Source organism: Halichoerus grypus, chromosome 2, assembly GCF_964656455.1.
Source record: "Halichoerus grypus chromosome 2, mHalGry1.hap1.1, whole genome shotgun sequence".
Taxonomy (NCBI): domain Eukaryota; kingdom Metazoa; phylum Chordata; class Mammalia; order Carnivora; family Phocidae; genus Halichoerus; species Halichoerus grypus.
In genome coordinates this window covers 155767927-155784230 of record NC_135713.1, presented here as the reverse complement: position 1 = coordinate 155784230, position 16304 = coordinate 155767927, and the positions used below count along the sequence as shown (strand labels likewise).

Below are 16304 nucleotides of genomic sequence, written 5' to 3'. Positions count from 1 at the left end.
GTTTCTAACAGCCAAGCAAACAATGAATCAAGAACAAGCCAACTTAAAAATGGTAAGAAACGTCTGCAGCATTTTTACTTGACCCCGTCCCAATCCGTGCTCCAGTTCCACAGGAGTCTTGAAGATGGCAGCCGGTGTTCTCAGGGTCGGACCCTGGGCCCTGGGTCCAGAGGGAAGAGGGAGTAGAGCAGAACTGTGTTTGTCGGTTCCAACCTGTCTCGGGGCGATGAAGACTAGGTGTGGTGTCCACCTCTGTTCTGCCTAACTTGGAACTCACTCAAGGCAGAAACGCCGAGGACATTCCTCGAAAACGCCGTAAGGCAAATGAATGACCCTCAGACGGCTGGGGCAAAAGATGAGGACAGAGATATATGAGAGCACCAGAAGTATGGTGGGAAAAGTAGACGGCAGAGTCTCTTTGGAAAATTAAGCCATTCAAAACCACCTGTGTACACGGAGAGATTCAGAAAGCCATGTGCATGCCCAGGGCAGGACACACACTCAGAAAGACCTGAGAAGAACTTAAGCTGTAACCTCTGGCTGATCTACAGACTCAGGGCAAGTAAGAAGTAGAAGTGAAGGCAGGTTTGTAAATGGTTGGGCTAAGCAGGAGGGCCAAGCACAAAGCCAATCTGCAAAGACTGGAATATTTGGGGTTTTTTTTTCCCTTTGTTTTCTTAATGGATTTTTTTCTTTTTGTGTCCTGGTATCCAAAAAAACCCCTAAGAAAACAAAAAACAAAACTGTCAAAACACTAGCTGAACACAAGCTAAGAAAACACATCAGAGACCACATAGGAGTAAGAATACAAACTTTAAAACAAGGCTGTAAGGAAAAAATCACTAGAGAAATAGCTATATCTCACAGAAAGGAACAAAACAAAAACGATGAGGAGAGGGGAAGAATCATCATATTTTATTTCCAGAATTAATAATTTAATTCCAAAATTACATTTTATTTATTTATTTAAGAGAGAGAGCACGTGAGAGTGGGGGAGGGGGGGACGGGCAGAGGGAGAGAGAATCTCAAGGAGACTCCCCACTGGCACAGAGCCCAGTGAGGGGCTCAATCTCAAGACCCTGAAATCACGGCCTAAACTGAAACCAAGAGTCGGAAGCTTAACTGACTAAGCCACCCAGGCACCTCCCAGAATCACCACATTTTAATATCCAAAATGTCCAGTTTCTTACCACACAAAAATACAAAGCACGCAAAGAAACTGGAAAGTATGACCCACTCACTGGAAACATGAAGAGAAACTAGAAACTACCTGAGGAAGCACAGACATTGCACTTATAAGACAAAGTCAGATGGAATGGAAAAATTCCTAAAAGCACACAAATTACCAAAACTGACTCAGAAGAATTAGAAATTCTGGATAGACTCATAACAAGCAAAGAAACGGAGTTTGTCATAGAAGCCTCCCAACAAAAATAAGTGTTATAGGAACTGGTAAATTATTTCTTTACCAGACACTTTGAAAACGTGAATGGTCTTCCAAAGGGAAAAAAGTGAATACCACTGTTTCAGTCTTATATACAAGTGGAAAATGAAAATTATATCCTGAAGAATCAAGTTCTTTGAAACCAGAGAGAATATGAATGAATGAATGTGTATTACCCAATTTGTTGAACAAAGATCAAAAGAGGACACAAACATCAACAATTTCCCGATGTTGATGAGACAGAACTTGATTAGATTTTCATGCCTAATAGGCTGTATCTATTTTAAGAGGAGATTATGTCAGGGTTTGAGAAATGCCCAAGATAAATGAATTGACGTATTTCAGAAAGTACTGCTATGAAACGAGTTCCTACTTCTACTACCAATTAAGACTAAGTTATCTTACAAACTAATACAGATGGGCTTCTATCACAGAAGGAGAAGAGGTACAAGAGGAAATGCTGCTCGAAGATAGGGAAGCTGGTGTGACCTCATGTTGGAGGACAGCAGAGGGGAAGCATGCGAGGCTAGTGTGTGAAGGAATCCTTCGAAGATGAAAAGATCATCAATTACTCAATTGGAGAAGAGGAACAAAGAAAAAAAATTGAGAAAATGAGTTTCTGTTTTACAAATGTCTCAACTGCTTAAAAGGAAAAAAAAAAAGCACGTCTATAAGCATTACAATTAGTGAACTAACCTAACATGATGTGCTTTGCGATGTGATGCAATACGAATTGCCCATCGCCTACGAAGTATCCATCCTGAAAAAATATACAGCCTGAAACTCCTCATGAGGGAACGATAATCAGATAAATCCGGAATGTGGGACATGCCTGGGAAATCTGTGTCTGAACAATGTATCAGGTGATGCCATGAAATTCTTGTTCATTACTTTAGGTTTCTGTTTTAGGTGTGGTCACGGTATTGTGGTTATACAGACGATTACTCTTTTCCATGGGAGATACACGCAGAAGCAGAAGCGTTTGGGATGAAATTCATGATATCTGCAACTTACTTTCAAATGGCCCAGAACACACACAGACACATCTGCATACATACACACACACCTAGATGAGCAGGTGCGGAGGCCCCAAAATGTTAACATTAACCATTGGTTTATGGAAAAACTTGTGTTTCGACTCTACATTTTATACATCTTCATGTTAAATAATGTAAAAAGAAATCGTAATTCCTATAGACTAAAGACAAATAATAAATCTTAAATAAAAAGACAAGATACATTTCTGAGACCTATGGTCAAGGTGCATCAAAGAAGAGTCAAGTAACCACAAGGCTTGTAATAAAAAGAATGCCAATCGCTCTTGTCCATCTATACGGCCTTGAAAGACTAGAATGGAAAGAAGCATTTCATTTAGTCCAATAAAGATCAGAGGCAGAGAGAGAGTTTATTATCAGCCTGCTGACTCCAAGGCTGAAGAAGCTTAGCAGGGAAAGAAAAGCCCTACCCCTCCTGGGCCTGTTAACCTTATTTCTACACAAAAACTGAAAGTCTACTTCTCTCTTAAAGTTACCTGAATTCAAACATTCAGCTCTAGCTGGGCTGCAGTTACATTTTTAAAACCTGCATAAATCAGGGGCACCTGGGTGGCTCAGTCAGGTAAGGGTCTGCCTTTGGCTTAGGTCATGATCTCAGGGTCCTGGGATGGGGCCCCACGTCAGGCTCCCTGCTCTGTGCGGAGTCTGCTTCTCCCTCTGCCCCTCCCCCTGCTCGTGTGTGCTCATGCTCTCTCTCTGTGTCTCAAGTAAATAAATAAAATCTTAAAAAAAAAAAAAACCAAAAACCCTGCATAAATCAAACATAATTCTTAGTCAGTGTCACACAGCAAAAACCCTTAGTCAACCTCAGTACTGTGACAAGCCCTACAAGTGTAATAACAGCTTCTAGTTAATTCTCAGGGCATCATCACTAAATGTGTAAATTGTATGACTTCCCAAATGCTCCGTGTTTAATATGTTTTATTTCTTGCTTTTGAAATTGTTGTTCCATTTACCCCCTAATATCATAATGAATGCAAGACCTTCCAAATTTTCCCAATAATCTGCCTCACCAGTCAACATCAAAAAGCCCAAACTTTAGATGGAAGTCCCTTTTTGTACGCACACGCGTGCGTGCATGCACACACAGGTCCACGAACACTGCTGCCGGAGCTGCTGACGGAAATGTCTCAGTCTGCAGAGCCTATGTGTCACCACTTAAGAGCAGCGTGCTGGTCCCCAAAGAACCACGGACACATTAAAGAAGATACCAACACCTAAGGGAAGTGCTTAAAATACAGACACTAAATTTCCAACCAGATACAGATCAAAATCCAGCCTGTAGGCACAGCATACATGCTGGGGTAAGAGGAGTGTGACACGTGTCAAAGGCTAGTGTAAGTCTGTCTCCCTGAGGCGAAACAGGTTCTAGGTTGGCAGATGCCCAAGACCTCCGCCCCTGAATCTGTCAGTGTGCTTCATCCACCTCTAAGGAAGGGACAACAATATTCAGAACATAGCCTCAGATTCTGAGTCGTACTGAGTTCTGTTAGGAACTCTGGGAACTCCAGTCTCCCATTCTCCAACTGGAAGAGAAGCACCACTGAGTGGCTTAAGCCACATTTTCCATGTGTTAATGGATGATGTGGACACATGATCCATACTATCCCTGATCCTACAATGTTATCTATGACAGTCATGAGAGCATATGGGGTGCTGGAAACATGGAGGCCTTCTGAGAACTAATCAACCATCTAGTGGATGAGTGAAACAGAGTAAGACAATGAAACAGGAGTTCACTGGGATAATATCATAGTTTCGTGGAGAAGCTAGAACCTCAGTTTGGTTTTTAGGGTAGAGGAAAATATTCTAATATGGTGAAACTGCATGACCAATGGCAGACCCCTTAGAAGGAGAACACCCAAGGGCACAGGCTCTCTGGGCAAAGACTACCAAGCAGGAAGGTCTGGCCTTTGCACTTACTGCCATGTATGGCCTACACCCGGCATCTCTTGTCTTGGCAATGGAGTCCACCAGCTGTCCGCTGATGCCAAAGTCACAGAGCTTAATATTTCCACTCCTGTCCAGAAGAATATTGGAAGGTTTGATATCTGCGAGAGAGAGAGAGACAGATGTCATTTCGTGTACAAGTGATCGATCAAATGAGCTACATTCTGAACTGCGTTAAGCAAAAATACCAAAAAACCTTAGACGAGATTAAGTGATCAAATCCTTAAAATTCAGACGTATAAGAAGATGAGGAAAAATGAGGAAACAGTGCTCTGACTGCCAATGTTTAAAAACTCAGTATCAAAAATACTTCCCAATAAATGCAGGCATTCTATAATGCTTTCTTCATTTTCATCAAAAGACTGCTATACTGGGGCGCCTGGGAGGCTCAGTAGGTTAAGTATCTGCTTTCAGCTCAGGCCGTGATCTCAGGGTGCTGGGATCAAGCCCCACGTCGGGCTCCCTGCTCAGCTGGGAGTCTGCTTCCCCTCTGCTCATGCTCTCTTTCTCTCACACAAATAAATAAATAAATAAATAAATAAATCTTTAAAGAAAAAAGACTTAATATTCATTTACTTGCTTCCAATTCATTACCTACTGGTCAAATTATGAAGAATGAATTTAATCTATAAGAGTACACCAAGTTACTTTAGAGTATGTCAAAGACTATCCACCTAAATGCAAACTATACAAATTATACACCCACAATTTAGTTAAAATCGAGTTTTATCTAACTTAGGAAAGTATCCAATCCAGTACATCTAAAAGACCACAGCTTTGGGATCAGAGAAGCAAAGGTTCAAAATCTGGGTCCAAAATTCACAGTGTAACCTGAGGCAAGCTACTCAACTTTGACTCAGCAACCACAATTTTGTCATCTACAAAATGAAAACGATTGCTAATTCATAGGACTCTGGAAATTAAAACACCTTTTACAGTACCTGAACTTTATTTGTATTCAATAAATGCATCCATTTAATAACTATTTCTCCTTGAGAGATTTTTTCTGACCTTAGAGGACTTCATCAGGTTTCCCCCAACCAACCTTTTCTTCCAGTCGTCCTTGAGATTCATTTTCACTCCCTCACTGACCATGAGCTCACCGCCAGTATGTACTAATCCAACTGTCCGTCAATTCTCCCCCTTTGCTCATGAATTCTCCATCCCTGTCTCAATGCTTCTATACATTTCATTGTCACTGTCATGGCTCAATGAATAAAAAGGATACAAATAAATACAAGATAAAAAAACATCTGTCTATAACTCAGAAGGGGATCTACGAAAAAATCCAGAAAAGGTCTCCTGCCATCACTGACCATGCTGACTGCCTATCAAGCACCCATCCTACCCACCAACCCCATCCCTTCTAATGGGACCTGCATTTGATTTTATGGAGGGATCCCCTCCTCCATGTAGCCATAACCACACCTCCCCAAACCGAGGTGTGACTGGTCCAAGCCTATCAGGATCGCCTGATGCTCCCTGCCAGGAACCAGTTTAGGGTAAGGGCATGAAGCGATTCTGGTGAATGAGACAAGAGAAAACATTAGAGCGATGTAAGGAAGATGTCCCGGCTCCTAAGACAGCCACACAGGAAGAGGGAGCGCTTCTCCAGGAGGCTGTCATGTCTACATGTGACACTGGGGACTTGCTTTGGTCATTACCACCCTGAGGATGGAGCCAACGTATTAAGAAAGGTAGAACCAAAGGAAGGGTGCTTAAGCCCTAAACATACTGTGCCTGGAGCCACCCTATCCTTGGGCTTGTTAGGACAGATAGTGAATTTCCTTGAAGTTTAAGGCAGTTACCAGGATTTTTTGTAACTCGTGATCAAAAGCACTCTTAACTGTAGCAAAAAAGCTAACTGATCCTAATTAATAAAAAGACTGCTATATTGGGGCGTCTGGGTGGCTCAGTCGGTTAAGCGTCTGCTCAGCGGGGTGTCTGCTTGTCCCTCTCCCTCTGCCCCTTCCCCCATTTGTGCTCCCTCTCTCTCAAATAAATAAATAAAATCTTTTTTTTAAAAAAGGCTGCTATAAATTCATCATTTTATTTATTAATAGGAAAACCAAAGTTATTTTTGAAGCTTTTCCATTTATTCAGTTACTCCTCAGTCACCATCTTAGTGCTTTCCTGTGATTGACAAGTATCTCCAAGGTAATCGTTAAATGCCCTAAAGGTAATACTACTCCCAAGTGCAAAACAGTCAAAAAGGAAGGAAAAAATCCCAAAACAAGAATGCAATGAACTACAAGAAGAACAAAATAATTTTGTTTAGGGACCTAACTCTACATGATTTTAGGTCAAAAGAGAAAATGAGAAGTCTATCTAAAATTATTTTTAGCAAGCATTAAGCCAAAGCAAAATTAAGTGAAATATTCTGATGTTCAAGGTTAACTAATTTCAGTGGTCTTGAGTTAACCCCAAACTAAAATTACTTAAATAAATGCACCAATTATTAATTTCTTTAACCACTAGAAACTATGTTTCCTAGAATGTAAGGCTTTTCACTTCTCTGAATACAACCTTTTACTTTTTGTTCTATTTATTGTCAGGCTGAATCCCACACTGTCGTGTATTGTCTTGGGTTTCTCCATTACAAGTTTCCTGAGGAAAGTGAACTTATGTGCCTCTTCAAAGCCACCATCCCACTACCCCGAGTCTAGCATAGTAATAAAAAGAGCAACTATTTAATCTATCTGCTGAATTAATTTCATGATTCCCACTGGCTTCCAATAAATCTACATCAAATTATATTTGGACCTGTGTCCAACAAGTCCAAGATCACTGTTCTCACAAATAGAAACACTTCAGAAGAATTTCAATGTACAATAATTAAAGCATCTCTATTTGCAAAAATATCCTCTATAGTAAAGAAGAAACACCTGAAAAGGACAGTAGCATGCCTTTAAAATGCTCCAGGTACCATCCTCCAGATCCTTTGAATGTCCCCAGGACCACCTTTGGGCCCATTTGTATACACAGAGAAACATTATCTATCAAGTAAATGAATAATTGTTTTTCAACTAAGAGTAAGAAGAACCTTGCAGCAAAATCTGTTTCAATTTCTAAGCTCAATATACTAATAAGTTAAGCTGAAATTTATAGAATCTCAAAGGAAAAAAAAATACCCTAAATTAATAACAAAAGCTTTAGGGAAAAAAAATAATAATAGTGTTAGGGTAGGGTACATATAATATGCTTTGTTAAAAATACAAATATTTCATGGGCGCCTGGGTGGCTCAGTCATTAAGCATCTGCCTTCGGCTCAGGTCATGATCTTGGGGTCCTGGGATGAAGCCCCGCAGCGGGCTCCCTGCTCAGCAGGAAGCCTGCTTCTCCCTCTCACACTTCCCCTACTTGTGTTCCCTCTCTTGCTGTCTCTGTCAAATAAATAAATAAAATCTTTAAAAATAAATAAAACAAAACACGTATTTCAGGAAAGCTCATAAAGAGACACTGTAATTTTCAATAATGTTTTCCTATTAAGGAAAAATAATAATTTCTTTTTTTAAGGAAAAATACTAATTTCTAATCTATAAAAAAGAATTCATACCCACCTCTGTGAATGATTTTCAAGTTTTCTTTTAAGTGGTTTAGTGCTTTCACAGTCTGGGGAGAAAAAGCAAAGATGGGGTGAATAATCAGTATCCTTTTAGTCACACAGCACGCAGCTTATCACAGGTAACAGCTCTAGGAGCCCTTTGCATTCTTTTAAGCTTAATTATTCCAATATTCTGTCCACTTTTTATGTTAACTGAAGATGCTAAATGATTATTTTAGATCTGAAAACTTACTGTTACATGCTGTTCCCTGACAGCTAAAAAGAACCCAGTAACTTATAATTTTTTAATAAGTCATTACAAAGTTGTACATTTCTTGCAACTTCAAACTTTTCAAGAATGGAAATATTCAGTATGAGAGAGTCCACAGTCTGGTTCCACTATCAACTCTAATTTAAATAAGTCTTTCCAAATTTCCTCGGTTTTTCGTAATTATTCATTCACCTTTGCCCAGTGCTAGCCTTCAAAGTAATTTTGGCCAAGTCAAAGTATCTCTGCTCAACCACTATGGCAATTTATGCAGAATTTACAATATTGTTTGATCACTGCTTATGATCAGAAAATCAGGCATTTCTCCAGGAATACAGGGAACAGGGACTTGAATTAAAATTTCCCACAACCTCAAACTAAAAGGGAACTAAAGAACATGCCAACCACTTGCTATCAAATGGTCAGGTCTCTGCCCCATCAAGCTGCTGGGTGTCAGGAATGCAGAACTTGTCATGTTTCAAGTAGCTGGGCCTGTTGTGTTCACTGGGTTATTAATTAGCAAAAAGAGATTTAACACAAAGTAATTTTAAATGTTGTGCTTAATAGAAAGGATGATCACCAAGTCTAGAAACATAGGCAAATATATAACCAATGATTTATCTATGTTATCTATATTACACACACTGCAATATACAATAAAATAATTTTGTCTACATTTTCCAACTTCAGGATCATCCTGTGATCACAGTGGTTAGGAGCAGGATTCTGGGATCAGGCTGCTGGGCTTAAATCATTTACCACCTACAACTGTATAAAGCTCCAGATCTGTCATCTGTAAAAAGGGGGTTACACTATTCACCACAGAGAGTCACTATGAAGATAAAATGTCATAAGATCTTAGCCTGATGCAAATAAACACTCAATAACCGTTAGCTACTCTCATTATTCTATTGTTGCATTATAATTATTATGAATAGTAAAAGTTCCAAGATAATATTGGGTCTGGTATACTGGAGAGAGAGAGATGACAAAAATGATCAATATAAAATGTCATATATCTTTCCAAATATAAACAAGTTCCTAGAATAACTCAGCTTCTTTTTATAAAATCATATGAAAGGGTACGTAACATTTAGCTCATAAAATATTTAAATTTATGCACCAATTTGGCTAAGTAAATTAAAATATTAACATGAAACTTAAGATTATGACTTTAATCTGATTTTTAAAATTCCTATTATACACACACACACACACACACACACACACACACACACACACCTTTCACAACTAAAATGCAGTTCAGAAACTGTCTATATATTTTTACATTAACTCTTAATGACCAAACAGGATCAACTGGCCATCGGCAGGCAGACTACATTGGAGGTGGAGGATGCAGGAAAGGAAGAGGCAGAAAATTACGTGCAACCAGAATATCTAACTTACAACTTCCTATAAAACTTAGTTTACACATCCACTAACCTACATCATGTCATTAGCTCAGATTCTTAGGGCTTTCTAAGAATCTAATTTTACTCCATTGAAAAGAATTTTGTGAACAACCTTTGTCAACTAAAAGATTCAGAGCAAGAAAGAAAATGATCAGGAATTCACTTTCAAAACTACAAACACACATGTAAAAGAGCACCTCTTTTCTTTTTGGTACTCTGGTAAAAGTGAATTGGCCAAATTGATAGCAATGCTGGTTACTGAAATTGCTAGTCAAAAATTTCAATATTTTAGAGCAGACAGCTCAAATCTTAAACACAGGAAAGATATTTTGTCTATGAGTTTCAATGAAGGGACTTCAAGGAGAATGCTGTGATTTTGATTAATTCAGAGATAATGGTGAGAATATAACCTATTTAAAAGTACAGCAACAGGGCTAAAAAGGAACAGAAAATTTCTTTTTCTGGTTTTGTTTACAGCACAATCTATTATGGTTCATTGTGATTTTAATGAACAGAATATTGTAGTTTTTACATAAAACATATTTTGAAAATTGTTCTTATGACTTGTTGTATTAACTACCCCACAGACGTGATTTTGTTTCTTTTCCTATTACAAATGATTTTCCAGGAAGGTCAACAGCATTCTGTGAAGGACATTCAGATAGGTGCATTCAAAACTCCAGCAGCATCTTTATGTAAGTATATACAGAATGAACAATTTGAAAACCAGGTACTTACTGCTAAAGTGATTTTGCCTAAAATTTCTTCTGGAATAACATCATCTAATACACTATATACATATTTGTAAAACTTATCAAACGAGGTAGACATGAGTTCCATACAGATCCAACAGTCACCCTATAAAATAACAAATATCTGTTATTCCTTTACATCTTAGTATTAAGTACCATGTTTTCCTTTACTTAAACTAGAAATACAATTAGAGAAAAAACAATCTTCTTCTTAATCTTGCACTGGAGGTAATTTTTGGTTCCTCATTAAAGCCCTGGGCAGAATAGTCTCCTCCTGTGTAAATATAAACTTATTTCCCAATTTCCCCACTCTTAACTGTAAAGACAGGGACAGTCTTACATAGAAACTTTTGTGCTTTTGTAAGAATATCAAATTTTGCCATAATTAAATACAAACATAAAAAATGTGGGAAACTGTTCATTGTCATTAACAAAGAAAGTAAATTACAATAATCTGGAGGTTCTATATCAATTTCTAAAATTAGTAAAAAAAAAAAAAAAGAAAAGGAAGTAAAAAATACACAGAGCAACCCCAATGCCTCCCATCCTCGTACAAATGCCACCTTCTCAGTGGCTGACATTTAAAATGCAGGCCATGCCAACTCTCAGCATCCCCTCCCCTGCTCTGTGCTGAAATCTTCTAATAGAAAATATGACTTATTTGTTATGTTTGTCATCCATCTCCCTTACCTAACCCACACACACTCCGCCAGCGCAGGGCCTCAGTGAACACTCCCTAGATGCATGAATGCTGGCTACAATTTAACTGAATCATCCAAACACTGTCGGCAGCATCATAGTGTGTTTTAAACCAGGCAGAAGGCAATTTGACAATAAAACAAGAGAAAACAAAGTATTTATACCCTTTGATAGAGTTGTCTCATGACTGGAAATCTAATTAAACAAACAGTCCATAAACTCCAAAAAGAAAAAAACAAAAAAACCAAAAAACCCAGAAACAAAACTCAAAAGCACCGAACGATGTCCCAAGAGGGAATGGTGCACCATTCCAGGGATTATCTAATCTTACGTTCCTTGGAAAACTACATGGTTCACGACAGGAATGCTCGAGGACACACGGAGTACGAGCAGACACCATGGCTCTCACGATCTGAGAGGATGTGAACACAGGGACAAGGGCCACGAAGGACGTTCCGAGCGTGAAAACAGCTATCAGGACGATGACAAAAATGGTCTCAAACGAGTTTGCGCGTTACTAATTTATGGATCCGGCTGTATCCTCGGAGATGTCGGACCACGTAGGAGATGAATGCCCGCGAGGGGACGACGGCGTGCCCGGGACAACGCCAACCAGGGGCAGAGCCGTGAACACAATCCGCTGACTGAGCACCTGCAAAGCGGGGCGCTGCCCTTACACACAGGAAGCGCAGGCTGGCCTGAACACGGAGACTGGGAACAGCGCCGTGACAACAGGACGGACACCGCGCAGGCTGCCCTGAACACGGAGACCGGGAACAGCGCCGTGACAACAGGACGGACACCGCGCAGGCTGCCCTGAACACGGAGACCGGGAACAGCGCCGTGACAACAGGACGGACACCTGCCAGCACAGGCGTGTAGCTACACGGCTTCACACGACGCTATGTGTAAAACCTATCTGGCACAGTGAACTTCTACTTCTGGCGTCTTCATTTAAGTCTTTCCTCCCTCTCTGCGGCTCTTTCCTTTGGGTGCTCTTGCAGATGGATGCTCACAAAAGACTTGAGTAACACCCTTCGCCCAAAACAAACACTTGAATTTATTTGACTCCAAAGACCCCATCTTAATAGATGCACTGGAATTTTTTTATTAGAGCAAAAGATAGCACATTTAACTCATCTCCTTAGAAAAACAATAAGGAAGGACCTTAATTTCAGTAGTATAACAAAGCAGAAAGACCACTGATATTAGGGTCTAAAAAGGCCTGACTCATTACCCAGGCTCTCCCACTTACGTAAGCTTGGGCCCCTCAGTCCCTCATCTCAGAAACAGGGTTGCCCTACCTTCCTCAACAGACTAGAACAAAAATCAAATGAGTTAACATACATAAAGTACAAAATAAAGTGTCCGGCCGGTGTGAAAAAGGCCAGTTAAGAAAATGAGGGGAGAAGGGGGAAGGATGGAAAAACAGGAAGGCAGCCAAGGGAGAGAGACACAGAACAGGGGAAATAAAGGTGGGAAGTAAACTGGAACTTGGCGGGGGGGGGAAGGGGGAACAAAGCAGCAATCAGCCCCAGAGAAATCTTTGTGGTTGATAAGGCACAGAACCTAATGTAACTCCTTATTTCTTCTGGCAGTTCCTTTTGACCATAACTGAGAATAGGTAACAGCAGCAGGGAGCTGCTTTAAGGGGGTAGGATGGTCTGAGCTGCCTCAAAAAGCAGGACAGCAACCTTACTTTCATGGTCAAGCACAAGACGGGACACCCACACGACTGAAATGCAAAAGCAGGAATTACTAAATATGGATTTACCAAAAAGAAAGGTGGAGGATGATGAAAAACTGAACCACTAAGATCAAGTGTTCCTAGAGACAAGAACCAGATAAAAACAAAGGCATGCTTATACACCAACAGTAAGCACTCAGAAAATAAACTGTTTAAAAAGATACCACTCACAATACAAAGGAAAACTGTAAAGCACCTAGGAATGTATCTAACAAAAGCAGCAAAACGTTTATGAGAACGTGTGGTAGATGTGACTAAAGACATAACAAGTGACCAAAGAGAGAGGCAAAGCATGCTGACGAGTGTGAAGACTCAAGATCATAAAAATGTCAGATTCCCCTTAATTAGCTTAAGAACTCAAGTAGATTCTAATAAAAATTATCATGCACCTGGACAACCTGATCCTAAAACTTATAACAAAGTAGAGCTGGGGCACCTGGGTGGCTTAGTCAGTTGAGCATCCGACTCTTGATTTCGGCTCAGGTCATGATCTCAGGGTCCTGGGATAGAGCCCTGCATCAGGCTGCATGCTCAGTGTGGAATCTGCTTGGTATTCTCTCTCTCCCTCTCCCTCTCCCTCTGCCCCACCCCACAATCATGCACACACACTCTCTCTCAAATAAATTTATTAAATATTTTTTAAAAAGAAAAAGTAGAGCCAAGAATAGCCAAGGCAATTTTAAAGAAGGGAAGCTAGTTTACTAGACAAAGTCTTTTTAAAAAGCTATCATAATAAAAGGCAGTGGAATGATACAGAGGGGGAAGTAAAAATACAATAGAACAGATTCAAAAGCTCACGCGCACATGGAAACGGGAAGGATGACAGATGTAGCAAAGCAGACAGTTGCAAAAGCATGGAATATGTAATGAATGTTGCTGGAACCAGGGGCCTTCCAGATAGAAAAGAGTTAAATTAGGTTATTACCTCAGATCATTCACAAATAAAAATACAAAAAAATCCCAAATGGACTTTTTGAAAAGCAAAAGTTTAAAACATTTTTATAAGAGTTCTTCAGGACTTCAGGTAGGAGACAAATTTCTTCTACAAATCACACATGAAAAGAATACATAAAAAAAAAAATTAAAAGAAAAAAAAAAAAAGAATACATCACAAAGGATAAGACCTGCTAAATTGAACTCCATTAAAATGGGTATTTCTGAATGACAAAGGATACCATACCAAAAGTTCAAAAATAAGACAAAAGCGTCTATTTGGATATAAACAAAGAATTAGTACCCTGAATACTAAAGCACTATGCTAAATTAATTAGGCAAAGACAAAACTTAACAGAATAATGGCAAAGGGATATCCATTCCACAGGCAATTCACAGATAAGAAGACCTGAACACACTTGTAAAAAATTCTGTACCTTGCCAGTAATTAGGGAAATGTCATTTTAAAAGTAAGATACCACTTCAAACTTACCTGACTGCCAAAAATGAAACATTTAATAATCCCAAATGTTAGCAATAAGATCTGTGTCAATAAACGTTTATGGCTTGCCCAACAACCACCCCCTCTTTGTTATATACAATGTGCCCAGCTGAAAATACATGTCCCAGTCTCCCATGTAGAGAAGGGCAGCCAACAAGATGTCAACACAATCGGCTGATGATTCCAGAACAGACTTTTTGGTTCTTCCCTCTCCTCTTCCTTTGTGTGGACATTACAGTTGACCTCTACGAGCCAACCTGGACCACAGGACCACCTTAACGATGTAAACCACAAATTCAGTAAACCACTAACAGCTTTCAGTACTGACACCTGAATACAATTCCTGGTATGGAAATCCTCATTTTTACTGGTAGGAACAGAAGTTAGTACAACTACTGTGAAGAGGAAATTGACAATATAAAGTTGAAAACAATTCATATCATTTAACCTAGCAATTGTACTTCCAGGTATAGGCTATACAGAATCTGTAACCTACGCTGCCAAGGAGAAATGCAAAAGGAGGTCATTTTTACATTTTATAACTGCAGAAAATTAGAAACAACCTATATTAGTATTATTAAAGAAACATTAAAAAAGATATATTTAATTACAGAATAGTACAAAGCGGTTAAGATAAATTAACCAAATCAGGGGCGCCTGGCCAGCTCACTTGGTAGAGCAAACAACTCTTGATCTCCAGGTCGTGTGTGTGTTCACTGGGCATACAGCCTACTTTAAAAAATCAATAAATAAAATAAAATAAAATAAAATAAAATAAAATAAAATAATAAATTAACCAAACCTATATACTAAAGATCTATATTTATATGGATGAATCTTGAAATTTCTGCTGAGTAAAAAATGCTATGGGGGACACATACAGGATAATTTCATTTATGTAAACTTTAAGAATATAGAAAGCAATACTATGCATTACTTAGGGAAAGACACATATATGGAAAGCCTAAATGAAGAAGTTGAAGGGAATATTAACTTCAAGGTAGTGTTTAGATCTGTAAAGTGAAAGGGGGATTAGGACGAGGTCTTCCACTATATAACTTAAAGACAGATAAAGAGTAAATATGCCAAAGTGCTCATCTGAGGTGTTGGGTACACTGTGATTCCCCTAGAAGTTTCTGTATGTTTGAAATACTTCACAATTTAAAAAAAGCAAGAGCAACCTTAAGAAACTAGAAAAAGATGAGCAAATTAAACCAAAAGATGCAGAAAACAGGAAGAGTGATCAGAATGAAAAAATTTTTTAACAGAAAAACAATATAGAAAAGTAATACAACTGAAAGCTGGCTCACTGAAAGATTGATAAAAAACTGATAAATCTCTAGCCAGATCCATCAGGAAAAAATAGAAAAGATGCAAATTACCCATTAAATTGCCAATTACTTTGACAATTTAGATGAAAGGGACAAATTTCTTCGGAGAAACAAACTACCAAATTTCACTCCAGAAGAAACATAACTTGAATAGAACTCTTTGAAAGAAACTGAATTTGTAGTTAAAAATGCTCCCACAAAGGGCGCCTGGGTGGCTCAGATGGTTAAGCATCTGCGTTCAGCTCAGGTCATGACCCCAGGGTCCTGGAATCGAGTCCCCCATCGGGCTCCCTGCTCCTTGGGAGCCTGCTTCTCCCTCTGCCTCTCTCTCTCTCTCTGTCTCTACTGAATAGATAAATAAAGTGTTTTAAAAAAAAAAAAAATCCTCCCACAAAGCAAACTCCAAATTCAAACAGCTTCATTGGGGAATTCTACCAAACATTTACAGAAGAAATAATACCAATTCTATATAAAGTCTCCCAGAAAACTGCAAATGAGGGAATATTTTCCAAATCATTCTGTATGGCTAGCATTGATACCAACTGATACACTGATAAAAAGCCAAACAAAAACACTGTAAGAAAACCACGGATCAGTATCTCTCAAGAACAGATATGAAACTTCATAATAGGGATGCCTGGCTGGTGCAGTTGGTAGAGCGCACAAC

General features: G+C 39.1%; 1 protein-coding gene across 2 annotated transcripts in view; it reads right to left on the bottom strand.

Moving 5' to 3' along the window:
* The window catches only part of MAP2K4 (mitogen-activated protein kinase kinase 4), a 137048-nt gene that overhangs the window by 33396 nt on the left and 87348 nt on the right, over positions 1 to 16304 (bottom strand). For both annotated transcript variants that reach the window (XM_078067930.1, XM_078067931.1), the window contains 3 exons: positions 10412 to 10531; positions 8010 to 8061; positions 4423 to 4550 (listed from right to left, as the gene is read on the bottom strand). In XM_078067930.1, coding sequence (XP_077924056.1) covers positions 4423 to 4550; positions 8010 to 8061; positions 10412 to 10531 — 300 coding nt within the window. The remainder of the gene's footprint in view (positions 1 to 4422; positions 4551 to 8009; positions 8062 to 10411; positions 10532 to 16304) is intronic.